This window comes from Alexandromys fortis, unplaced genomic scaffold, assembly GCF_014885135.2.
Source record: "Alexandromys fortis isolate MF-2015 unplaced genomic scaffold, M_Fortis_MF-2015_v1.1 scaffold_8_1_9099942, whole genome shotgun sequence".
NCBI lineage: Eukaryota > Metazoa > Chordata > Mammalia > Rodentia > Cricetidae > Alexandromys > Alexandromys fortis.
This window is the reverse complement of record NW_026067898.1, coordinates 500,566-525,890: the sequence shown is the minus strand read 5'-3', so window position 1 is coordinate 525,890 and position 25,325 is coordinate 500,566. Positions and strand designations below refer to the sequence as shown.

Genomic DNA, 25,325 nt, shown 5'->3' with positions numbered 1-25,325 from the left:
CAGAAGTCTGGGCTTGCATTCCTATCAGCACCTTTGTGGCTTGCAGGGAAAGAAAATCTTGCATTGTGCTTCCTTTTGTGTTGAGTTGTATTTTTAGGTCCCCATTCTCACCCTCCCCTGTTTTTGTTTTAATTTTTGAAGAAATGACTTGTTTTCGGCAATGTTCAAATATCTGATGTCAAGCTTGGGAGAGTTAAGAGCAGGAGTTTGGGAGTCAGGCAGATTTCACTCCGTGTGGCATGACCTTGGGCAAAGTCCTGTTAGGACTGCTGTGTGGCATGACATTTGGCAAGGTCCTTTTAGGACTCCCTACAAAGCTCCCTCTCTGACCCAGTGATAGGTATGAGCTGGAAATCCCGCCTCTCTGCTTCAATGGTACTTCACGTTCCTCAAGCCTCCTCGAGGACAGCTCCAGTCACTAAGATGCACCCACTATACAGGTGGGGCAGCTAGGGAGCCTGTCTGGTTCAGCCTACCACCTCTGAAGTCACTACGGTTTAGGATGGAAGCAACTCCCTTCTGCAGTAAGTCACTTGAGTAGCCTTTTTTGATACTTTGTTATTGGCGGTGATCTGGAAAACACTAACGGATGCTGGCCTTCCTACAGTCTTACTATCTATTCCTCGGAGCAAGCAGTGAGCCAGGAAGCTGGGCATGGGGTCTGCAGCTAATACACAAGAAGCCCTCTTTCAAAGGAGAGGAGAGCGCCGAGGTACAGTCGAGGAGGACATCAGCTCATTTGCTGTGGGCTGGAGTGAGCACCGCAGCTGGTTAGGCCGACCATCTCATGCTGATCACAAGCTCCGATGGGCAATTATAAATGTCTTTGATTAATAAAAAATGGGGTGATGAATGAATAGTTAATCAACGCAGTCTGGCAGGAAGCCTCTCTCAGAACCTGGGCAGCAGCCAGGGGGTGGGGGTTGTTCCGCAAGGGTTGGGGGAGCAAGGAAAGGGGTTCTTGGGGTAAAAGGCAACCCATGATGGTTTCTGTCCTGATCCCAGCTTTCTGATTTTATGGTGGGGTTTTCTTGGCAGCTCTGACTATGAGCTTGGAGCGGGGAGTGAGCTGATGAGTGAGTGGGAAACTGTTCTGTGCCCACCCAAGTGGGCAGTGTAAAGAGCCGGAAACACGATGTGCATGCATCCAAGAGCTCTGAGCTGTGCCCCTTGGTCCCCACGGCTGGACCAGTGCCTGGACCTGTGTTAAAACTGTTTTGGTTAGAGGCGGCCGAGGCAGGGTAGCCTAAAGGCTACCCCATCAAAACAGAGCAAATGAGACCCTGTCCGGATCCTAGACAGCTGTTGAGGAAGGAAAAAGAAGAGGTTTGAAAAAAAAAAAAAAACACACACAAAAACACGAAGTGGTGGAGATAGGGGGCGGGTCCCTAGCTCTTCCGGGAGGGGGCGAGCGGGAGGCGACAAACAGAGGACTGGGAGGAGCGACGACGGCAGGAAAACCTAGTTTTGGCGCGCTAGCAAACCGAGGAGCGTGAGTGCGACCACGAGTAGGACCGGGTAGGAAAGCAGGCCGGGTCAGGGCGGCATGGGCTGGGCAGGGCAGCGGTCTGGTGGCGGTGGGGCTTTGGGGACAGCGATCTACGGGAGAGCGGCTGCGGGATGGGGCCCCGACCTCTGGGCCTGGTGGAAGTTGATGGATGTTGGCAGAGGCAGCAGGGAATGGGCTTGTGATCCTAGACAAGGGTCTTGTTGGGATATTTTTGCGTAGTGACCAACTAACTAGCCTGGCGACCTTGAGACAAGTACACAAAACCTTCAGAAGTTTTTATTTCACTTTGGCGCATTGAAGAGATCCAGCTGCTACACCGAGCTTTTGTATGATATACCGTGCCTGCTCTTGTAGCGGACTGTGTTCAGACGTTCAGGTTACTGGTTTCTACTTTAGCTATTGATATCCTCTCTCCCCTATACTTTGGGCAGAATAGTCTTTTCCTCTATGGCATGCTTTGCCATCGAGACCTACCTTTCTTTGCCTCATCTTCTTACTCATGCGTGGTTTCACAGATGCCTTGAATTAGAGGGGACGTGAACAGTATTGGTTTTGTTGTCATTTGATTTTTGTTTTTCCATGTTTGGGAATGAACTCCAGATACAAGCCACATTCCCTTGTCATGTATGAAAGTTTTCACTTCCCAAAGCATCATGCCCTTCTCCTGAGGACCACTTCCCACCGCTTTTCCACAAGCTTCCAGTACCAGGCCGTTGCTGCCTTCTTTTCCAGGATCCAGACGTTTAAACCATTCCATGGTTCTCCTGGCTCAACCCAGAGACAGCTGGAGCAAGAGGCCTCTTTGGATTTGAGGGCTTGCCAGAGGAATTTTCCACACATCGCTACCAGCAGCCTGTCTCAGAAGTTAAGGGGAGCCTTTGTGGATCCACTTCACCTCAGACCATGGCAAACCGGGACCTGCCCCTGTACTTGGCCACTCTCTTGACTGGGCTGCTGGAATGCATCGGTTTCGCTGGTGTCCTCTTTGGCTGGACTTCACTGGTGTTTGTGTTCAAACAAGAAGGGTATTTTGCAGAGCCCTGTGAACAGGACTGCACGCTCAGGAGCAATGCAACGGGGCCCCCTGGTAAGGACAGCGATGGTTTCTTAAAGGAAGTTGAGGAAACTGGTTCCTGGGAGGTGGAAGAGCATGGGGAAGACCCCATTCCCAATTCATCTTGCCAGCCTTTCTATGAGGGAGGGGCTGTCAGAATCCTCTGTGCAGAGGGTGTCAAGGAAGGAAGTATCAGATTTTGAAGGGGCCCTTAGAGACCGCTACATTGTAACACAACCTGATAGCTAGTTTTCTGATCAGCGAAGCAGTTGAAGATGCAGGGGAGGGTTGTGTGGGAACTAACCTGGTGGGAAAGTTAGGCGATTCCGATTTTGGCTCACGTTCCTTTCCCAGGCTCCAAAGCTCAGGATGAGAAGTTCTCACTCATCTTCACCCTGGCATCCTTCATGAACAACTTCATGACCTTCCCCACTGGTTACATCTTTGACCGCTTCAAGACAACTGTGGCCCGCCTGATAGCCATGTAAGTCTAAAACTCCAGCCTGGGCAGACGTGAAGGAGAAGGGCCTCCCTCTTCCTACACCCTTGGTTCCCTTTTCTTTGCGCCTTCCCCTATAGACAGTAATGTATTATCCTGTTACATGCTCCACTTCCTGAGAGGCCAGGGTTACAAAATTAACAATATGTTCAGCGAGGCTATCCGCTTTCCTTGTCTTATCTGATTTCCTTATCTGATTTCCTGGAATCTTTCCCAGTCTCCTTACCAGCAGGGCCTCACGTCTGGGTAGCTCAGGCTGTGTATTTATTCTCCCCTGTGCATCATTTTCTGGGTAACCCCAACGGTGGAACTTCAGGTTGCCTCTGACTAAGATGACTCTTGCCATGGGGGTTTCCTTTGCAGATGAGCCAAAAACCTCAAGCTGCTTTTGCAGGGTTCTGCTGCCTCCTGATTACTCTAATGCTCCTGGCCAAGTTCACTGATAAGCAGGGGCTGCTGATCCCTGGTGTAGCCTAAAGCAGGGGTACAGATGTGAAGAGCTGTCAGGCTGGGAAAACAGAGCAAAGCAAATTCCTTATACTTTAAGCTTTCTGGAGAATAGTGAGCTAAGTCAGACAAGCTTGAATTTTCGTTTCCTTTTGCCTCTTCCCCACATGCGACCTCTGAACTTCTTTTTTATGGTACGGCTTTCTTTATCTATGTTTACAAAGTCCTCCACCTCTCAGAGGGCCCTGGAACCTTAGGATTTTTTTTTCCAAGAATCACTTGAACTTGGCTGTTTTTTTATGCTGCTGGAAGTGAAACCCAGGGCTCCATGCCAGCCAGGGAAGTGTCTGCTTCTGTCCTGGTTACTATTCTATTGCTGTGGTCAAATAATACAAAAAAAAAAAAAAAAAAAACAAACAATAACAACAACAACAAATGACCAAGGTGATTTATAAAAGAAAGCATTTCATTGGGCTTCTGGTTCCAGAGTCTATGATGGTGAGGGAGGGCAATACCTTAGGTAACTGCACAGCAGATAAATGCTCACGTCTGGATCCACAAGCCGGAAGAGGGAGTACAATTGGGGTGGCTACAGGCTTTTGAAGTGCCACAGCCAGCCACCCATGACACCTCCTCTAACAAGGCTGTGCCTTGTGTCCTTTCCACCAACTCGGAACCAAGGGACATAAATGTGTGAACCTATGGGGGGCATTTTCATTGAAGCCACCACAACTTCTAAGCCACACCCCTAGCTGCGAACTCAGCTGCTTTGCGTTTGGAATCTAGATCAGTCTGATCCAGGTACATCCAGCCTTTCTCTCATTGCAACACCAAGTTGTCACCTGAACTCTCAACAACCAGAAAGTCCAGTCACACACACACACACACACACACACACACATACACACACAATCTTGATAGCATTTTTGCTCTGTCTATGATTCTGTGAGTTCAAATGCATAGTAGCAGTTCTTGGTTGCATGTGGTCACTAACCATTTCCTTCTCCAGAAAAGGGCCACCGAGGCCCAGAGAAAGGCAGCGCCTCATCCAAAGTCCTCTGTGGAGGAAGAATTAGAATCCAAGGCTTCAATTTGCAGATTAGGCATCAACCCCTTTCCCAAGTGGTTGGCCTCAGGACTAGGGGGCCTGCTTGGGCTTTGCCCACCGTGCTCCTGTCTTGTACACATCACATTGTTGTCAGCTGAGCTTATTAGCCAGCACTTCCCGGTTTAGCCCTAGAGCCTGGAAGGAGCAAAATCCATGTCTTAATGACTTTCCTGTGACAAGGAAAAAAATGCCATGATAAAATCAATTTAAGGGAGGAAGCCCTTTCTCATGGTTCCAGGCTCCAGTCCATCATGGTAGGGAGGTCCCAACGGCAGGAGTCCAAGGGAGCTGTTGTCATGCATCTGTGGCCTTGCAGAGGACCAATGCTGAGCTCACTTTCCTTGTTTAAGTAGTCCGGGATCCTCTGCCATGGGAATGGTTCACCCAAGTCAAGATGGGTCTTCCCATATCAGTTAATGTAATCGCCTCAATGCCAGGCGGTTCTAGGTTCTTATCAAGTCTACAATTGAGATTTACTCTCAAACCATCTGTGGAGACAAGTCCACATCTCAGTCTACCAGGACTGACTTCTCTGGTGCTGAGAGGCCTCTCAGAAGTGTCTGTGTCTCTAGAGTTCCTTGGCTGAGAATGCAGTCGAGTTCTATCCAATGTTGGAGGTCGAGCAGGTTCCTGGTTGATCCTCAAGTTTCTTCTTTTAATTGGATGCTTCTGTATTTCAGATTTTTCTACACTTGTGCCACACTCATCATTGCCTTCACCTCTGCGGGTGAGTGCCCACAGGTGGTGGGAGAGACAGGCTGGGGGAGGGGGTGAGCAGAACAGGTGCAGAAGGCAGAGGGCCTGTGGTATTTTCAGAGATGCACGATTTGAAAGAGTCCCTAAGAGTTGCCGGGTTGTTGTTTGTCTGTGAGACGTTTATTCTACTGAAGAAAGAATGGCATTAAAATTCTTTCTTATTGTTTTGTAACCTGCCAGGTAATTCTGAACATATCTTCAATTAGCAGAATCAAAATTGACAACCCTGTTGCACACACACAAAAAAAAAAAAAGAAAAAGAAAAAGAAAAATGCTTCCAATGATTACTATAAAAGTCTGGAAATGCCAGTTGTCTGTCTTCTTCCCTTTGTTATGGGGAACAGAGACTGAGATGAGAGAGACAGAGAGAGAAAGAGAGAGAGAGAGAGAGAGAGAGAGAGAGAGAGAGAGAGAGAGAGAGAGAGAGAGAGAGAGAGAGAGAGAGAGAGAGAGAGAGAGAGAGAGAGAGAGACTGGGCCTAGCTTGGGCTTCTGAAACCCCAAAGCCCACCTCCCCAGTGACCACTTCCTTCAGCAAGGCCACACCTCCTAGTTCCTGTCAAGTAACCCCACTCCCTAATGACCTAGCATTCAAATATATGAGCCTATAAGGGCCATCCTTATTCAAACCGTTACACCAGCCCAGCCCAGCCCAGCAAAAGTCGCTCTTCCTCCAAAAATCAGGTCTTTTATTCTGGAGTCAGTATTGATGCTAGGGTGATTTTATCGTGAAACTGGTCCCCAGTCTTTAGCTCATTAGGAGATGTACATTTGTTAACGGCAGAAAGTGAATGGCAAACAGCGTGAGTCATCTCTAGAATCATCTCTTTCCAGAGCTTCCCTAGACTGAGGACAATGGTTTCCTAAAGGATGCTAAGGGTGTCCTAGTGGGCAAAGGTGCTTGCCACCAAGTCTGATTCCCAGGACCCACATGATAGAAGGAGAGAACCAACTTCCAAAAATTGTCCCCTGGCCTTCGCAGATATACCAGTGTGTGTGCACATCACACACACACACACACACACACACACACAAATGTAGACCTGCTGCCAAAAAAATCCAAAAACAAACAAACAAAACCCCCAAACTGAGATTTCTAGCGCAGACCTAACATACCAACAAGCTTTGGATTACCTGGTGCAACAGGGTTTCTCTGTGTAGCCCTGGCTGTCCTGGAACCCTCTCTATAGATCAGGTTGGCCTTAAATGCAGAGAGATTCACACACCTCTGCCTCCTGAGTGCTGGGATTAAAGGTGCAAGACGCCCCTCCCTGGCCAAATTTGTTCCTCTTCAAAGTCACGTTTTCAGTGATTTTGAGTCGTTTAGAGACGACTGCCGGACACTAACACGTTGCTCACATGTCAGTTTTGCTGACTTGTTGGGTTTTGTTGTTGTGTTGTTTAGAACCAGGAGCACGCTTAATTCCATGCAGCATCTCTAAGGCCAATCTCGCCACAAAGGCAGCGCTCAACGTTTCACAGAGGGAAAGGCCACAGGCATCTCTCTCAGTTTCACAGACCCCAGTGAGGCAGGGCAGAGTCTCTTGTGTCTGTGCAGCAGGGAGGAGAGTGAGGCAGATTCAGAAGGTCGCCCAAGGTTATGGTCCTGTGGTGGTTTTGAGGCTAGACTTGATTCCTGCAGTGATGGAGCAGGCATCTGTGGTATAGCAGAGACCCAGGACCATCTTTGGTGAGGAGAAGAGGATCTCAGGACGTCTCAGCAGGCACGACTGGGTAGTCTGTTGACCATTCCCTAAAGCCCTCAAAGGGTACCAGCAGGCTGCTGAAATGAACTCCAAGTATTTCTGAGAATCTAAACCTGGTAGGAGCTGGAGCCTCCTGGAGCAGAGAGGAGTGTGTACAACTTCAGGGGCTCTGAATGAGATCTGCAATGAGATCACCACTCCTGTGACTTTTATGGTTCCAGACACTGCCTTGCTGCTCTTCCTGGCCATGCCCATGCTTGCGGTGGGAGGGATCCTGTTTCTCATCACCAACCTACAGGTGTGAGCTTGTGTTCCCCTTATCCCAGGAACCTGGGAGAGATGGGGACATCATTTGTTTCCAAAGGGGTTGACCCAAACCAGGGTGGGAGGAACCGGGGGGGGAAAGTGGTTGGGATATTAATCATGTCTGGCCCAAACTGGGTGCCAAGGAGGGAAAATAACTGTTCCGTGATTAAATAAATCAGCTCGATTTGTCCTTCCCAGATCGGGAATCTCTTTGGAAAACACCGCTCAACCATCATCACCCTGTACAACGGAGCGTTTGACTCCTCCTCCGTAGTCTTCCTCATCATTAAGGTAAAAATACCCGTAGCTGGGCTGAGGGGACAGTTCAGGGACTAACTGACTCCTGTGTGGGGCACAAGCACCCACGTTAGAGTTCCAGAGCCCACGTGAAAAAGCAGAGTGTCCGGGTGTGTGCTTGTAATCCAGGCGTGGGTGTCGACAACAGGCGATTCTCTGGGCTAGCTTCGTTCCCGTGGCAAATCACAAGGCCAGTGAGAGACCCTGTCCCCTGAGGAATGGTGCCTGAGGCTGTCCTCTGGCTTCTGTCCACTGTCACCTACATCGTCACACCTGTGATACTATTACTCAACACTTACTGAGCCCCCGAGCCCTTATTTATTCCACATCCTGTCCTGCAACGGTGTCTACCAGCTTTCAAGGCATAATTTAACTCCCATTCCTCAGGTGATGCAGTTGAGTCTCAGGTTCCGCGCTGGTAACCATGGGATTTGAACTTGCAGCAAGGCCTGTCTTTTTCTGGGGGTGAGCTGTGATCACTGAGCTCCCCTCTTTATGTTAAGACTATACTCTCTTAGCTAGGAAGGAAAATGTGATCATGATATCCTCGAGTCAGGGAAGGACAGAAACTAAGGACTCTGTCGGAGGGGGCATTTCCTGAGTGAGCTACAGCTTTGGGAAGGGGTAGGAAGGGCCAGTGGGGACCTTGGAAAACACACAAAGGTCTTTCTAGTTCTTCCAAGGGCTAGCCATGAATGTCAGAGAACAAACAGTTGGCAAGGATGTTAGTAGCCCATTAACAATCATTCTGCTAATGGTTTTGTTTTTATTAAATTAAATTAATTAATTGTTGTTATTATTTAAGACAAGGCCTCTTCAGCTGGCCCAAGACTCACTGTGGAGTCCACTTTTTTCTCAAACTCGTGATCATTCTTCCTCAGCCTTCCAAGTGCTGAGATTATAGTCATGTGTCACGATACCTAGCTTCGAGTAATTTGGTTTTGAGACAGCATCTGACTGTGTAGGGCAGGCTGGACTGAATCTTGGAGCCCAGGCTAGCCTCAAGCTCTCTGTCTTTCTGCCTTAGGCACTCCGGTGCTGAGGTTACAGGCAGGAACCACAGACCTGGCTTTGCTAATGATTTTAGTGTTTGTCATTGCTAACAGCTTTATCTTGCTAGTGCCTTATGTCACCTATGGGATGGGTTCTGATTGGGCTAAGGTAACCAGGGCAAGCTCTGTCTCTGCCACCAGTGACGGGTGGAGCTGGGCTTGTCATAAAACCCCTACAAATGAGATGAAGCAGGTGTATAGCACCTAACTTGAGGGGACGTTTCCTCCTTGAGGAAGGATGAGAGCAGAGTAGAAAGAAAACCTTGAGGCTGGGACTAACCCAGTAGTTAGAATGCCTGCCTCGCATGCACAAAGCCTGGTTCAACTCCCAGCACTGTAAATCAGGCTGGGTATCATGCCTGCCGTCCCAGCACAAGGCAGAGGAAGGCTGGAGGACCAGAAGTTCAAGATCATTTTATGCAGTGAGCTCGGAGCCTACCTGGCCTATCCAAGACCTTTTCGCAACAACAAAAGCCTTCTTCCCCTCTTTCTCTGCTCTTCCTCTTTGAAGGCTGCAGTGGGAGAGGGTGTGGGAGGTGACCAGTGGGGACGCAGTGACCCAGTGGGGAGCAATAGGAGGGAAAGCGGTGGACCCCAAACTGCTCAGGCTGGCACTCTCTCTGGGCTTCCGTCAGACCACCTCTGGGCTCACGAACCTCACTTAGTCCCGTGAGCACCTTGGGTAGAGTCTGAGTTGCCCAGGGCTCGCTAGACCCTCTGTGGCTGGTGCAAGAGTCAGGTCCCAGGTTCCCTTGCCTTGATGTATTTCCTCTTCAGAGCGGGGAGGGAAGAGCTGGGGGCAGGAGTGGGAGTCTTAGTTCAGTAGGTCTCAGCTGCTTTCTCTGTGGCCTCTGAGGTTTGTCTCACTTAGCGGTTTCAAACCTGGAAGTTGAGGAATTTAGAGGTTCCCTTTGTTGTGTGAGTCACTCCGGGGAACCCAGGGAGAGTGGCCCTGTGGCTTCCCACAGATGTCTTTTATAAGCTGAATTCCTGTTTTTTAATAGTCTTTTTATTATTATTTTCTACTAAAACTTTCTTTTCATTTACACACCAACCACACTTCCCCCTCCCTGACCTCCTCCCACCCCCTACTACCTTCCACCCACCCCCTTCCCATCTCCCCATCCACTCCTCAGAAAGGGTAAGGCTTCCCCTGGGGAGTCAACAAAGTTTGACATATCAAGTTGAGGCAGAACCCCGCCCCCCTTCGAGGCTGAGCAAGGTATTTCTCCATAGGAAATAGGCTCCAAAAAGCCGGTTCATGCCCTAGGGATAAATCCTGGTCCCCTGCCAGTGGCCCCACAGACTGCCCAAGCTGCACAACTGTAGCCCACATTCAGAGGGCCTAGTTCTGTCCTATGCAGGCTGCAGGCTCCTAGATGTCAGTCCAGAGTCCCTGAGCTCCCACTAGCTCAGGTCAGCTGTCTCTGTGGATTTCCCCACCATGGCCTTGACCCTTGCTCATTTAATCCCTCCTCCCTCTCTTCGACTGGCCTCTGCAAGCTCAGCCCAGTGACAAGCTGGACTCTTGTGTGAAGAATTGGCTGGAAGGACGTTTTGCAATTGGAGAGGAATAGCATTAGACTAAAAGATCTCAGAGAGTCATGTGAGGAGGTGCCACAAGGCTGCTTCCTGGGCCCTAGGGGAAGGATGGTGAGGACCAGGAGGAGTCCTTGGGCAGCTCCGGGAGGGCAGGAAGGAGGCTGTGCTGGAGCCTTTTAGAAATGCGGCTTCCAGCTTCTGCCGCCTACACTTTTCACATGTGATAAAATACATATAGCATAAAATATGCTATCAGGATTTTAAAAAACTATTGGTGTATGTGTGTGTGTGTGTGTGTGTGTGTGTTGGGGGATGGGCAGAGCATGTTGGCGGAGGTCAGAAGACACCTTGAGGGAGTCCATCCATCATGTGGGTTGTGGGCGAGAAACTCAGATCACCAAGCTTGGTAGCAAGCACCTCCACCCAATGAACCATCCTGCTGACCCATAAACCAGTTTTTAAGTGCTCAGGTTAGTAGTATTAAGTACATTTATGCTGCTGAGGAACCAGCACCATCCTTCATCTCCAGAAATGTTCATGTTATAAAATTGGAACTTTGTACCTGTTAACACAAGTTCCTCATTACTCCCACCCCCGTTCCAACCTCTAACAATTGCATTCTACTTTCTATATGAGACTGACTATCCCAGGAATCTCTTGTAGGTAGAATGATACAGAATTTGTCTTTCTGTGACTGGCTATCTTCACTTGATGTCTTGTTCTCAAGGTTTATCCGTATTGTGCCTTCCCCCTTTAAAGGCCAAATAATACTCTGTCAAGTAGCCATACGACATTTTGTTTATTCATTCGCTTACCCACAGACACTTTGTCTCTCCACCTTTGACCATGGTCTATAACACTCTTGTGAGCCCTGGTGTTATTCTGATGAGTTGTTCCTTTCTCCATAGCTCCTTCATGAACGCGACATCAGCCTCAGGGCTTCCTTCCTCTTCCTGTCTGTCTGCAGTGTCTGGCATGTTGGACGCACTTTTCTCCTGATGCCTCGGGAACATATCCCCTACCCACTGCCTCCCAACTACAGTTATGGGTAAGCATGATTGGCCAAGGCTTCACCTCATCTGAGGCAGGAAAAAGGAACGATTGTGTGTGTTGTAGAAGAGTGTATTAGTTAGCTACTCCCGCATGACAAGGATACCATGCATTTATTTTTCCTTTCTTCCTTCCTTCTTAAAAAAATTACTATTTTTATTTTATGTGTACAAGAGCTTTGCCTGTGTAAATGAATGTGTCTCATGTGTGTGCTAGATGCCCACAGAGGTCATAAGTAAGTGTCACATCCCCTAGAACTAGAGTTACAGATAGGTGTGAGCTGCTGTGTGTGCTGGGAACCAAGCCTGGATCCTCTGAAAGAGCAGAAAGTCCTTCTAATGACTGAATCAGCTCTCCAGCTCCTAAGGATTTATTTCTTACATCAGAGCCAGATTTGGATGATCTTATCATTCATGCCTCTGATCATCTGATGTGTTAGCCGGGAGTTGGTTGGTCTGCCATGACATTGGGTTTGGAGTGACAGTATGGAGGTGTCACAGGCTAATGCTCCATCAGGCTTGCTTGGGTGTACACACAGTGGTTCCAGTGTTCAGAGAGGGGGCAGAAATGCCCACGGTTCTTTGGAGCTTCAACTTGGAATTGATGTGTCACTTGTATGCTACGCTGATATGTTCTTGTATGCTATGTTGATGTGTCACTTGTATGCTACATTGATGTGTCACTTGTATGCTATGTTGATTTGTCACTTGTATGCTATGTTGATGTGTCACTTGTATGCCACATTGATGTGTCATTTGTATGCTATGTTGATGTGTCATTTGTATGCTATGTTGATGTGTCACTTGTATGCTACATTGATGTGTCACTTGTATGCTATGTTAATGTGTCACTTGTATGCTATGTTGATGTGTCATTTGTATGCTATGTTGATGTGTCATTTGTATGCTATGTTGATGTGTCATTTGTATGCTACATTGATGTGTCACTTGTATGCTATGTTAATGTGTCACTTGTATGCTACATTGATGTGTCACTTGTATGCTATGTTAATGTGTCACTTGTATGCTATGTTGATGTGTCACTTGTATGCTACGTTGATGTGTCATTTGTATGCTATATTCTCTCAGCTAAAGCAGCTCATGTGTCTAGCCTAGGTGATAATGAGAAATGAGCATAGTCCATTGCCAGGGACAAGATAGAGGAGGTGGATGCCACAGTCACGTCAGCTGCCAGCTATAGGGAGCTGAGGCGCCATCCTCAATTTCTGCTCACTTGCTGTTGTGATGCCCCATGTGCTCTTTGAGTTCCATTCTCATGGTCACCTTTCCCATGCCTTGCCTTTGCTGTCCAACTCTGAAAAATGAGGCTCGAGGGGTAAGCTCGATGAGCCCAATGAGAAAGAGTCAGAGCTGAGATGTGTAGCAAGATCCACCCTCTTCCATGCTTCCCGAGTACGCCAAACTCATCTATCTATGAGAATCAATCAATCAGATCATTACAATAAAAAAGAAAACAAAAATGGAAAGCTGGCCCTTAGCCAGTAGACATTCTGATGTACTTGGCCTGGGCTGCTACTTGTCCAACAAGGTTGCTCAGAAGTGGTTCCACGTGCGGTACGATAAGGATCCTTTGCACTGTTGGCTCTGGTCTGGGTTTGATCCAGCTTGCTCACAGTGCTTGGCCTGACTGCCCAGGCTTCTGTTTCCGCAGCCTGTGCTCTAGGTTTGGCACCAGAAAGGAAGAGAAGGAAACGGCTGAGCATGAAACCAAGGAGCTGCAGTCAAAGGAGCTTTCATCAAAGGAAGGTGAGTTCTGCTGGTTTTCCCACGTCTCCCACAGACACCGGCAGCTCATGCATGTCTGCTCTTAACTCCAGGGCGTCTTCCCAGGGCCTCAGAATGAGGCCAGGCCAGGCAAGAAAGACCAACCTTTGTGTATTTTCAGTGTTTCTTTCTTCCCTTACCCACGCACTTCAACTCTCCTCATGCTGAAATCTACCTTCCAGTGCCCTGATTCGCACATCCTGGTCTTGACTCTCCTGGAATCCCAGGGCACCAAGGCTGCCATCTGCGTCTCCATTTCTTTACGTCTCTTGGATCTGACCCCTTTCCATCTGTCCCCTCTTCATCGCTTCCTCCTTTCCCTCTTCTGTCTGCTCTGGGTCTTTGGTTATGAATATTATAAACCATCTCTGGCTGCAGTAGAAGTAAAAATAGGAGGAGGGCGGAGGGAATGGAGGGAGGCAGGTCAGAGGGCAGAAGTAGCAGCTGGGCAGGAGAAAGCCGTTTCCAAAGCAGGGCAGTTAATAGAATTACATTGTATTTGAGATTGTTTTTTTTTCTTTCTATATGAGCAGATTTTAGCTGTTCTTGGCACACAAAAAAATGGGCAACAATATGAGATGATGGATATGTTAATTTGCTTTGCCATGGTAACCATTTTACTATCTATATGTACCCGATGACAGCATGTTGTATGCCTTAAATACACACAATGAAATTTATTTGTTAAAAAAGAATAGAGGCTGGGGATGTAGCTCAGTCAGTAGAGCCCTTGCCTTGCATGCAAAGTCTTGGGTTCAAGCCCAGCACTGCATACATCTGGACATCCTGGTAATGGGGATCAGGAGTTCACTGTCAGCCTTAGCTACATGTTGAGCTTAGTGCCAGTCCGGGCTATATAAGACCCTGCCTCAAACAATAAAAAGAGTCAGAGGACTGTGGAAGGCTCACATAGTCAAGAGGAAAGTAAGTTGCCAGGCTACAGAGGTATGAAACCAGGCTGCCCTTGGGCATTCCTGTAGCCTTTAGCCAGCCTACCTTCTCAGGTCAACTGGTTGAGGAACAGAACATTTAATTCATGGTCTCAATGGAACCAGCGGTAGCAGGGGAGTCCCAAGGAAATGAGAGACTCTGGGGCCAAAAGAAAGGCAGGGGACACAGAACAGGCCAGAGCAATAGCTGTTGGTCACTAGTCCGTACTGTGTCCTTGTCTTTCCTCTCACCAACCTGGCTAAGAAAGATCAGGAAGGGACAGCCACTGAGTAGACTATGAGAGACAGATCAAATTTCAGGACGCAGAAGAACAGGAGGAGAGCCGTCTGAGGTGGAAGGACAAGATGACAAAGCAGGGTGGAGGGGCAGAGGGAGTTTAGGTCGCTCATGGAAGACAAACACGGAAGGTGGGTTCAGGCCTGAGAATGTCTTGTGAAGGGCCACTCTGGCCCATCCAGCCTCTCCTCTTTCTCTGTCACTGATGCCCACATCTTTGTTTCTCCATCAGAGAGCTCTGGACCAGGGCAGCAGCAGCAGCAGGAGCAACGGTCTTTTCGAAGCTGTGCACTGTCACGCCGGTTCATCTTGCATGTGATGTGGCTGTCCACCATACAGTTATGGCATTACCTCTTCATTGGCACTCTCAACTCTCTGTTAACCAGCTTGGCTGGTACTGACAGTGTGCAAGGTATGTGGTGGGCTTCGAAGCTGTCTCCCGGTTGGTCTCCGGTAGGGACTCAGAAATGGGTGCTCTAGGAGGGTTTCTGAGGACCTGGGGAGTGGGGGTGGAGAAGAGAAAGGCGGGATGGGAGAGTCTTCTCTTGTACATTACCCTGGAAATTTCTCCCTGCCCAAATCCTCTCCGCAGTCAGCACGTTCACAAATGCCTTCGCCATCACCCAGTTTTTCGGGGTGCTGTGTGCCCCCTGGAATGGCATGCTCATGGACCGTCTTAAACAGAAGTATCAGAAGGAAGCCAAGAAGACAGGTAAGACTGGGAGCCAGGAGTGAGCTCTTCACAGACTCCCACACTCTGCTTATCTTTCTCCCTGAACTTGCTCATCTAGCCAAGTTGCTAGATGAGCAAGTTCAACCCTTGGTCATCCATTTTGTGGCAGGCACAGTACCAGAACCGTGAGGACCTATCAATGGATGAGACAGGTGTATCTTGTCCTCTGAAGCTGTTCCTAATCCAGAGGGTGGGGCAAGGTAATCAGGTAGTTACCATCCACGCATTATGGCAGATGGTCCGTAAACGACAGAGTGTTGTGTCTACGATGAGACAAAGTCACACCCACATAGCCATTCTGTATCTATCTTTATTGTCCATAGTCTACATGAGAGAGTCAGCACTTCATTGTATAGTAGGCTTTCTGTTAGGTGGTTTTGTCGTCCCCCCCACTACCCCATGTGAAATGTTCTGAGCACATTTGAGCTAGTATACACTGAGCCACGACACCCCATAGGATAAGTATATTAAATGCATTTTCAAATTGATGGTATTTTTGGTTTCTGATGTAGCTTCACTGTGAGTCCGGGAGCCTCTGCGAGCACGCAAAGGGATTTGGATACTGAGCAGGGGTATATTTCCTGTTCTGGGTGAAACAAAGTTGCTAGGGAAGACAAAGGGAGTGGCTCCTAAACCAGGATGGAAAACACAAAGACTGGAGGAAAAGCAAGGGGCCTGATGGTGGCTGAGGGGCACCATGGCGTGGCAGCGGTGAAAGAACAGGCATTCAGGAATCTGGATCCTTCCTGCAAGCGATTGAAGCTAATCAGAATGCAGAGTGCACGGGAGTTGCAGGAAAAACCTGGGGAGATCATGAGAAGGATCCTACTCACTGTGCCTTAGAGGGTTAGAATGTGATCCTTAGGTGTGACTGGCAGAACAGAAGGAAGCTGGGCCTTTTACCCCTTGGGAGCTGGAGGATAAGGGATAGAGGAAGAGAACACTGGTTTGCTGTTCGCTTTGCCTGCTCCCCCTCCCTGCTCTCTACACTCTAGCCCTGCAGCAGTCTTTTGAAATCAAGCTTAGACAATATACCGTATTTACTTGCAAATACTTCATAGACTCTCCTTAACAGAGCCCCTCTTAAATAAATATCACCATGAAAATCCCCATTGATTTCTTAATATTTTTTTAATACGCATCTGCTTTTCAAATCTCCTGATGGTCCTTGGTATATTATTTCATGACTGGCTTGTTCAGTGTTTCCTTACAAAGTCCACATGAAGTTGAAAGGACAAAGTTCAATTGATGTGTCTTTGGCATCTTTATTTTTAAACATTTATTTGTTTAAGACAGGGCCTCCTTGCCGGGCGATGGTGGCGCAAGCCTTTAATCCCAGCACTCGGGAGGCAGAAGCAGGCGGATCTCTGTGAGTTCAAGACCAGCCTGGTCTAGTGCCAGGACAGGCTCCAAAGCCACAGAGAAACCCTGTCTCGAAAAACCAAAAAAGACAGGACCTCCTCTAGCCTAGGCTAGCCTCCAAGTTACTATGTAACCAAGGCTGGCTTTGAACCCACTCTGTATTCGAGGCCTTGGACTCCTGGTCCTTTTGCTGTCACTTCCCAAGTGCGGGGCTGACAGGCTCCACCCCCCCCCCCCCCCCCAAGCCCAGCTAATGGACCTTTCTTCCTCTTCTTTCTCTGGTACCAGGAACAAAACTCTGAGTCTCACGCATGCGCAGCTAATGTTTTACCGCTGAGTTCTATCCCTCACCCTGATACTCTTCCTTTACGATTTATGTTAGTTATTTGTTGAAGAGAGTGGAATATTTTTCCTGTCAGATTTCCCACATTTGGTCTTGGCATCCTTTGGGTGTTTCGTGAATGGGTTCCTTTGATTGGACATTTCCTGTAAATAGGCAGATTCGAAGCTTGGAGGAGACTCAATTTTTCTTTTCTGGCAAGAATTCGTGGGAATGGAGTTGTGGCCTTTCTCTGGTTCTTTTGCAGGCCCCTGCTAGCCCGCTGTCTTTGCTGTTACGGCGCTGACATAGGTCAGCTGCTTCAGAATTTGACAGTCTGATCTATCTGTTATGGAGCTTCCCATCAGCCCAAGCAACTAATGATTTCACAACCACTGTGATCAATTTGAGACCCATGATCTGATTAGAGTGCTACTTCCGTCTTCAGCTTTTAGCAGATACGATTCCTCCAAAAGACACGATTTCTCGGACTGTTCTTCACGCCGAAGGAGACGCCCGCCTTCCTCCTGTTTAATCAGGATGTTTAAAACTTATTTTTTTTGAAAACTTTATTTTTGAGAATTTCATATGTATATACCATGAGATAGAATCATACACGATTTTTTTTCTTTTTGAGGGAGGATTGCTTTGTTCAGTTTTTTTTTTTTTTAACCACACAATGTATCTGATGCGTGCTATGCTCCCATTCTTCTCTGCCTTCTTCAGTGCTGGAGACGGGGCTCAGGGCTTCTCCTGTGCTATGCTGTGCTGTGCTGGGCAAGCGCTGTCCCTCAGAACCACAATCCTGGCCCTCACTAGTCTTTTATAGACTCCCCCTCAAGTGCTGGGATTGGGGTGTGTACTACCATGTCTAGCTTAAAAATTTTTAATTCTGTTTATATATTTATTTGTGTGTGGGTGTGGGGTGTATGCCGGAGTGTATCTGTGAAGTTCAGAGGACAATTTGTGGGGTTCAACTCTTTCATTCCACCGTGTGGTTCTGAGCTATAGAATGAAGAGCGCCAGGCTTGGTGACAGGCACTTTTACCTGCTAAGCCATTTTACAGACCCTCATCAGGCCTGTAAAATTTTACAGTGTCTTTGTGGGACCTTCAGACAGGACTTACTAACTTTAGACAGTGTCCTTGCCTTCTAGGGAGAGGATCAGGTCTGTTGATTTGGACCTGTCTCCTTCACCAGGCTTGAAACCGCTCATCTGTCCAAATACTCTTAGGTCTCTATAAGAAACAGCTTTTAGAGACCTCAGCTTGGGTGCTTGCTCACTCCGTGTACTCATTTTTCTTAAAATTAATTTTTACAGTTAGCACGCAGTGTTGTAGGCTTCCTTGTGGCATTTCATACATTTGGTATACACTATTCCTATTCATCCCTACTGCCCCCTCGACCCCGCCTCCTCCTCTGATGGCCCTGCCTTCTTCTGCTGACCCCGCCTCCTCCTGCTGGCCCCGCCTCCTCTTCCTGCCCCCCCCCCCCTTTCTGCGTTTTTGTCATCCTCTCATAGGAAATATTTCTGCACGCTCACAGTCTCCTCTTTTTTTTTTCTTTTAAACTTCAGTGACACATACTCATCTAGGCACATGCACACACACTCAGGTGTGTGAATGCTCCATTCTTTTCACCTGCATCAGTCTCTAGCTAGCGCCCCTTCCTCATATGCTGACCCATCCCACTCCACAATTTCTTCACTGCCAACCCACGTCCCTTTTCCCCAAGCTCACTCACGCCAGTGTGAGGAAGGCAGCTTGCACCCCCCCACATGCACATGCATACATGTACACAGTGCACATATACACATGTACACACACATGCACACACATGTGTACACACACACGTGTACATGCACATGTACATACACGCACACACACGTGCACTCACACACGAGCATGCACACACACACACACGAGTCCAACTAGACACGGAGCTATGTTCATTGGTCTCATTTTTTTGTTGTTGTTGTTGTTGCTATTTCTGATATCTTGGGATTGCTTTGCTTGCTTTCTTCCTGTTTGAACTTTATTGAAAACACTTCCTAAGTTAAGCATTTACATTTCCTCAAAACTAAAACTGGGAAACAAGATGTTGAGTTCCCTCTCTGCTTCTTGTTTTCCTTTATTTTCCCCTTTCTGTGAACGTTTTTACTGCTTTTCTTTAAAACACAATAAGCACCTACGTAGACATATTTCTGTATGCCTCCTTCCTTGGATAAAAGGCAGAGCGCCATTCACACAGCTGTGCAGCTGTCTTCTCTACGCCTCTCTGTTCTGAGACCCGCCTCGCCCTGTAGCTGCCGCCCAGCTCTCCGTTATGTGGCTGGCTTGGACTTGGTACCATGCCCTCCATTGGTGACAGGTCAGATTGTTTCCGGTCCTTTGCTATCACCGGGTCACCAGTTGTGCTGTAAATGACAATGATAACAATAATAGCCATCATCATCGTCTCTGATTCCGGGTTGCAAGGAGCAAGAGTGGTCTGCAACCTGTTCAGAGGCCACGGCTTCTGTGAGTGAGTTAGGGAGCCCCAGGAAACTGGGAGGAGCCGGCACATTTGATTGACATATAGGCAGAGAGTCAGCAACACTGAGGAGCTGGTGTTGAGATGAGACCTGGTTCTGTTTGGACAGTTCTGATTTTTTTCCTGCTCACACCCTCTCTTCCCTTCTGAACCAGGCTCCTCCCCCTCGGCAGCTGCTCTCTGCTCCACGGTGCCTTCACTGGCCTTGACGTCTCTGCTGTGCCTGGGCTTTATCCTGTGTGCTTCCATTCCTGTCATCCAGCTGCAGTACGCCACCTTCATTCTGCAAGTCATCAGCCGCTCCTTCCTCTATGGGTGCAACGCTGCCTTCCTCACGCTGGCGTAAGTGATGTTGGGGCAAGGGAGTGGGGTGGGCCTGGGGGTGACCAGGTCCAAGGGCATGTGAGGAAGGGGTGCTGGCTAGAGACTGATAGGTGGGAAGGACGGAGTGTTCACACACCAGAGGCTTTGTGTCCAGTGAGAGTCTTTGTCTTACTCAGCCCTCACTACCGGCTTCTATCCTAACTCTCCCAGAGAAGAGTTACAAAGGTATTTTCCCTTCTTCATGCCCTTGGCATTCTGTTCTTGTTTCCTTCAATAGCACTGCATCCGTCTTTCCCAGGCACAGGCTGGGTCCGGGACCCTTCTGTTTTCCCTGGGCCCATTGCCCTGGTCTTATGGTTAGAAAGCCTGAGCAGAGTGGGAGAAGGGAAGGCTCATGTGGGTGAGTGAACAGCAGGCCCAGGATAGGAGAGCTGGATGCTCAGCATTCTTAAATAAATTCTGCTGGGAGCCAGAGGACTGTAAACCTCACAAAACCTCTGTCTGTCTTCCCCTAGTTTCCCTTCAGAGCACTTTGGAAAGCTGTTTGGACTGGTGATGGCTCTGTCCGCTATTGTGTCTTTGCTGCAGTTTCCCCTCTTCAAACTCTCCCCCCAGAACATCGCCGTTTATGTGAGTACCATCCGGGCCTGTTTCTGGCCAGTGTGTATGTGGGCCCTTGACTAGAAAGGATACCCAGGCTGGACCTACTGCACAGGGCCCCAGCAGGGGGCACCCTAAACTGATTCAAGAGACCTGGGTGTGATAGAGGCTTCCATGGTGCAGAGCCCGGAATGTCCAGGGTTTCACTTTTCAAACTAGGGTGATGGGCAGAAACCTGACTCAAGCTGGGGTTTCCTAAAATCAAAGGGTTAACCCTTCGCTGAGAACCTGCTTTTTTCATAGGTCTGGAGAAAAACAGTCATTTGTGAGTGTATGCATAAGAATATGTTACTCCAGAATAGGATGTAAATACTCTCAGAATTTCAAGCAAAAGGGTCTCCCACTTCCAGTCAGTGTAGACCAACCTTGGCTTCTCTATGGAGACTATGGCATAGACTACATTTTTCGGAGGCCAGGAGCTTCATGCTTTCATCCCTGGGCCCCATACCCAGGGAATGTTAATAGGCTAGCCCTAGAAGGTCCTGGCTCTTTAACTCTGGGGGAAAATTGAGGATAAAAGAGATTAAATGACTTAGCAACTCAGATACTCAAGAGCCACACACAGCTAAGATAGAAGTCTCTGCCCTTGAGAGTCAGAGTTCTGGCCACCGATGACTCTACTTGCCTCATCAAAAAGAGATCAGAAGGGCAGGAAAGATGGCTTTGGCTTAGTCGTCAGGGTGCTTGCTGCCAAGTTTGGCAACTTCAGTTTGATCCTTAGGACTCATGGTGGAAGGAGAAACCCAACTGGTACAAGTTGTCCTCTAACCCCCAAATGTGCTCCACTGCACTGGACTCTCTCACACACACAAATAAATAAATATGATTTTATTTTTCGAGACAGGGTTTCTCTGTAGCTTTTTGGAGCCTGTCCTGGAACTAACTCTTGTAGACCAGACTGGCCTCGAACTCACAGAGACCCACCTGCCTCTGCTTCCCAAGTGCTGGGATTAAAGGTGTGCATCACCACTGCCCAGCCTTAAATATGATTCTTTTAAGATTAAAGTGTAATGCAAGTTTTTAAATCTATCACTAGGAGTAATGAGACTACCTTAAAAACTAAGGAAAATTTCCTCAATTGTGACATCAGGAGACCTAACTCAACATTTAGCTGTCTCCCCAGCTCCTCAGTGACCAGTGCAGGCCACTGAGTATTCTCTAGGCCGCTGTTTGCTCTCCCGTGAAATGCGCTTCGTAGGGGCTGGCGTGTGTCTTATTGGTACAGTGCTTCTGCACCAAGCACAAGGCCCCGTGTTCAGTCCTCAGCACTAAGTATGTCCTGTGTGGTGCTACATGCCTGTAATTCCACCATCTGGGAGATTCAGTGTCAGCCTGAGCCATGTGAGATCTATCTCAAGAAAGAAAAACTTATGAAAATAAACCACAAGTCCTTCAGGTCAGCTTGGTGTGTGTGTGTGTGTGTGTGTGTGTGTGTGTGTGTGTGTGTGTCGGGGAGAGAAATATGGCCCAAGTAGGACTTTGTTCCTTCTGCTGGTGATAGGTGCAGCTCATGGTTACTGGACTGGCCCCTTCTCTCTGTTTCCCCAGGTATCAATGGGGCTTGCCATTTTTCTGACGTTGGCCCATCCCTTCCTGGTGTACCGTGAGTGTCGTGCTGAGAAAACAAAACCTTCTGTGACTCCCTAGCTGAGAGGCCCTCACGCTGCAGCCTTGATGGTGTTTTTCTTGAGCCTTCCACACCCTTGAAGATCCAATGTCCACAAAGACTTTGCCTACCCCGGAGAACTGTATTAAGAGCCATAGTTTGTTTGTTTGTTTTTTTAAACAAACAAACCAGGCATTTAAGTGCTATTCAGTACTTTTGATCACCAAGAAGAAAATTTCAGTGGCCAAGTGGCTTGCATTCACACCGACCTAAAGCAAAACCTCATGCGAATTCTCTTTGGTTTGGGAGTAGGAAGTTACTCCTTGCGTAGGGCCTCAGTGGAGGTTGGGGAGATGTCACAGAAACCCATATGCAGAACACCTGCTACCCTCTGGATTTCCAGGATAAATGTGAGGTCATTATGGCCTCTGTAGTTCACCTGACATTTAGGTACCACACAGAGAGCAACTCTGGCTCCCTCAGACACACATTTTTTAAGAGAACAGTCCATGAGCTTTGGGGAAAGAGGAGCACACAGAGGTCCCTCTTCCACCGCTATGGATGACTTTGGGCTGGCCCCTGCAGGTCAGAGCATCTCTCTCTCTCTTTTTTCTATGTGTAAAGGCTAGAGCTCAGAGTCAAAGACCATTTTTGGAACTGATATCCTGGAAGGTTTTCTAAATCAGTGACAGGGAGTCACTTAGCTCTGAAGAGCACTGGCTGCTTCTCCAGAGGACCTGGGTTTGATTGCCAGCACTCATGGTGGCTCACAAACTATAACTCCAGTCTCTTCATGGGCATTGCACACTCATGCACAGACACGCATGGTTTGCATACAAAACACCCGTGCACATTAAATAAATAAATTTTCTAGGGGACAGTTTTATACAATAATAAACTCTATATTTAAGGCAACTATTGCTTTCACCTCTTTGTGCTTGTGGGGAGGTGCCATCCTTGGGGAGTGGGTGCAGGGTAGAGTGGAGGGGTCTTGCTGTCCACTGTAGGATGGCAGCCTGACACAGAACTAGGGCACGGGGGTGGGGCAAACTCCTGGGTCTGGGGAGTGAGCTCCCAGAGTCCCTTCCCCCTCTGCATACCCTTCAACCTCAGTAGATACCAGCTCATAGTGCTAGGTGCCCGAGTTCAGACTGTCTCAGGATAATTGCAGTCAGTCGCCAGCACCTGGGAAAGCCCCTCAGGCGCCGAGTCACTTGCAGAGGGCGGCCACTCATTTCTGTCTCTGAGAGTGCGGTGAGAAGGAAGGTAGAAGCCCGTGACTGCCACTTCTCTTTTTACTCAGGACCAGATTAAAGAAAGGCAAGTAGAGAGATGGAGGTGGGAGAGATGGGAAGGTCCAGAGCATGGGGTTACCATGGCTGTGATGAAACACCATGACCAGCAAGTTGCTGAGAGAAGTATTTATTTGGCTCACACTTCCCCATCATAGTCCATCACCAAAGGAAGTCAGGGCAGGAACTCAAATGCGGGAGACAGGAGCTGATGCAGAGGTCATGGGTGTGGGGTGCTGCTTATTGGCACATTCCTCATGGCTTTCTTATAGACCCTCGGACCACCAGCCCAGAGATGGCACCACCCACAGTGGGCTGGGCCCTCTTCCGTCAATCACTAATTAAGAAATGCTCTACAGCTTGATCATCTGGAGGCATTTCAGATTCCTTCCCTTTAGATGACCAGTCCGTGTCAAGCTGACGTGAAACTAGCCAGTACTTGGAGTGCATGGCCAGTGGATGAATGGATTTTCCCCTTGGGACTTTGTAGAGAGGCCTCCCTCCCTCTCAGTCTCTTCCTGGAAGGAACTGGCTGCAGTTTCACAGGTGGAAGCCAGCAGCACAGGGTTCCCACGGTTTGGGTTGACCAGATGAACTTCCAGTGCAATCCTAGGTTGCAGCCAGCAATCTCAGCAAAGAGGGGTGTAGTGATATTTCATTTGTATCTTAATAAATAAAACTTGCCTGAAGATTAGAGAGTAAAACAGCCCCACTGATTAGCCTTACGGACCAGGCAGTGGTAACATACACCTTTAATCCCAATAGCCAGACTAGTTTGCCCTAGAAACCGGGCAGTGCATGCCTTTAATCCCAGTCCTAGAGAGGAATATAAAACGGGAGAAGACAGTTCACAGTCTCATTCTGAGATTCCGGGAGGCAGGATCTTCGTTTCAGACTGAGGTCGAGGTAAGAGCCAGTGGCTGGCTGCTTTCCTTTTCGGATCTTCAGGTTGAATCCCAATTTTTGTCTCTGAGTTTTTATTAATTGTGCTTCAGAGGGGAAACTGCCTTCACTGTGTTCCATAGTGCCATGGTGGGCTGTTGTCGATTACAATAAAGTAGTCCCACACTAGGCCAGAATGGAGTATGATAAAGGTCTCTTTATTTAGGGACAGACACAGATCAGCAGTCCTCTGCATGAGCAGGGAACAGGAACCGAATCCAGCTGGTAAGGGGCTGCGCACGTTCACATACAGAGGGGAAATCCTACGTGGCTGGACCTCCACTGGGGACAGTACCATCATGTGAAGTTTAGTTAACAATTCCTTAGGGACGTGTGTGATGTTCTTAAAGCCTGTTTTGGTCAGAGAAGTAGATGCAATTAGTCCCATTTTATCATTTTGCAAATCGAGAGGATTATAATTTTGTAAATTGGTGTCATCAAAGTTACCAAAATATGATATAAAAGCTGTTTATGATGCCATCGTGTTATGCCCAGATCACAGAGTCCCCCCAAAACTCATGAGGAGACCGAGTCCTGTATGTAAAAGCAAAGAGTCTTTATTCTTACACAAGTATGCAAACTTGGTCTCTCTGTGTGTCCATTGTATTGGAGTGGTCGGAGAGCCCCAAGCTCAGTTAGGGATGGGTTTTTATTGCAGCAAAGATAGGGGTGAGGGATTTCTAAGGTTCAGGACCCCTGATTGGCTGACATTTGTCTAGGGATGTCCTGGTGAAAAGAGATGGGTGTGTGCTGGCAGGTGATCCTATCTATAATGGTTGGAACATTAGGAATTTCCTTTGGATGGTCTGTTCCTGGGAGGTGGCTGGGTGGTCTCAGTTTGTGGTCTTTCTTGGAACCAGGGTAAACTGTGGAGACTGGGCCTCTATTGAGCTTATCAAGGCTGCGTCCTACAATCACAGGTTTACGATTCCCCTTGTATTCATCCATCCCATCATTGGCTATCACTTTCCTACACACATGCTTGGGATGTTTCTTCTAGTACTTTCTTTCTGCTACCAGCACAGGGTCCCAGACAACCCGGAGCCATGGAGCAGACCGAGAAAGCAGACTGGAGAGTGTGAGTAAGTACAGAACCCAGCAAGCAGCCAGATGTTACCAGGGCTCATTGCAAAACTCTCACAGAGGGAGTTTCCAGAGAGTGAGGTGTAGAGACAAAAAGTTCCCCAAAAACAGGACCAAAAATAAAGAGGAGACTTC

General features: G+C 48.3%; 1 protein-coding gene across 2 annotated transcripts; it reads left to right on the top strand.

Moving 5' to 3' along the window:
• The first annotated feature begins 328 nt into the window (after positions 1-328).
• Slc43a3 (solute carrier family 43 member 3) lies at positions 329-22,788 on the top strand. 2 transcript variants are annotated; one of them, XM_050120647.1, is made up of 13 exons: positions 329-524; positions 2,243-2,597; positions 2,919-3,048; positions 5,299-5,345; positions 7,301-7,377; positions 7,584-7,676; positions 11,185-11,324; positions 12,998-13,092; positions 14,570-14,749; positions 14,930-15,049; positions 19,439-19,625; positions 20,123-20,237; positions 21,816-22,788. In XM_050120647.1, exons 2-13 carry the CDS (start codon positions 2,414-2,416, stop codon positions 21,912-21,914), a joined length of 1,467 nt encoding a protein of 488 aa, XP_049976604.1. In that variant the 5' UTR covers positions 329-524; positions 2,243-2,413; the 3' UTR covers positions 21,915-22,788. The 2 variants fall into 2 exon arrangements, with proteins under 2 accessions (XP_049976604.1, XP_049976605.1); XM_050120648.1 differs by lacking the exon at positions 329-524 and adding an exon at positions 1,405-1,518.
• The last annotated feature ends 2,537 nt before the right edge of the window (positions 22,789-25,325 follow it).

Excerpts from the sequence above, each read along its gene's own strand:
- Slc43a3 (XM_050120647.1), top strand. The coding sequence starts at position 2,414 with ATGGCAAACCGGGACCTGCCCCTGTACTTGGCCACTCTCTTGACTGGG. Across the intron at positions 2,598-2,918 it reads CAATGCAACGGGGCCCCCTG|GCTCCAAAGCTCAGGATGAG; the intron begins GTAAGGACAGCG and ends TTCCTTTCCCAG. Across the intron at positions 7,378-7,583 it reads TTCTCATCACCAACCTACAG|ATCGGGAATCTCTTTGGAAA; the intron begins GTGTGAGCTTGT and ends TGTCCTTCCCAG.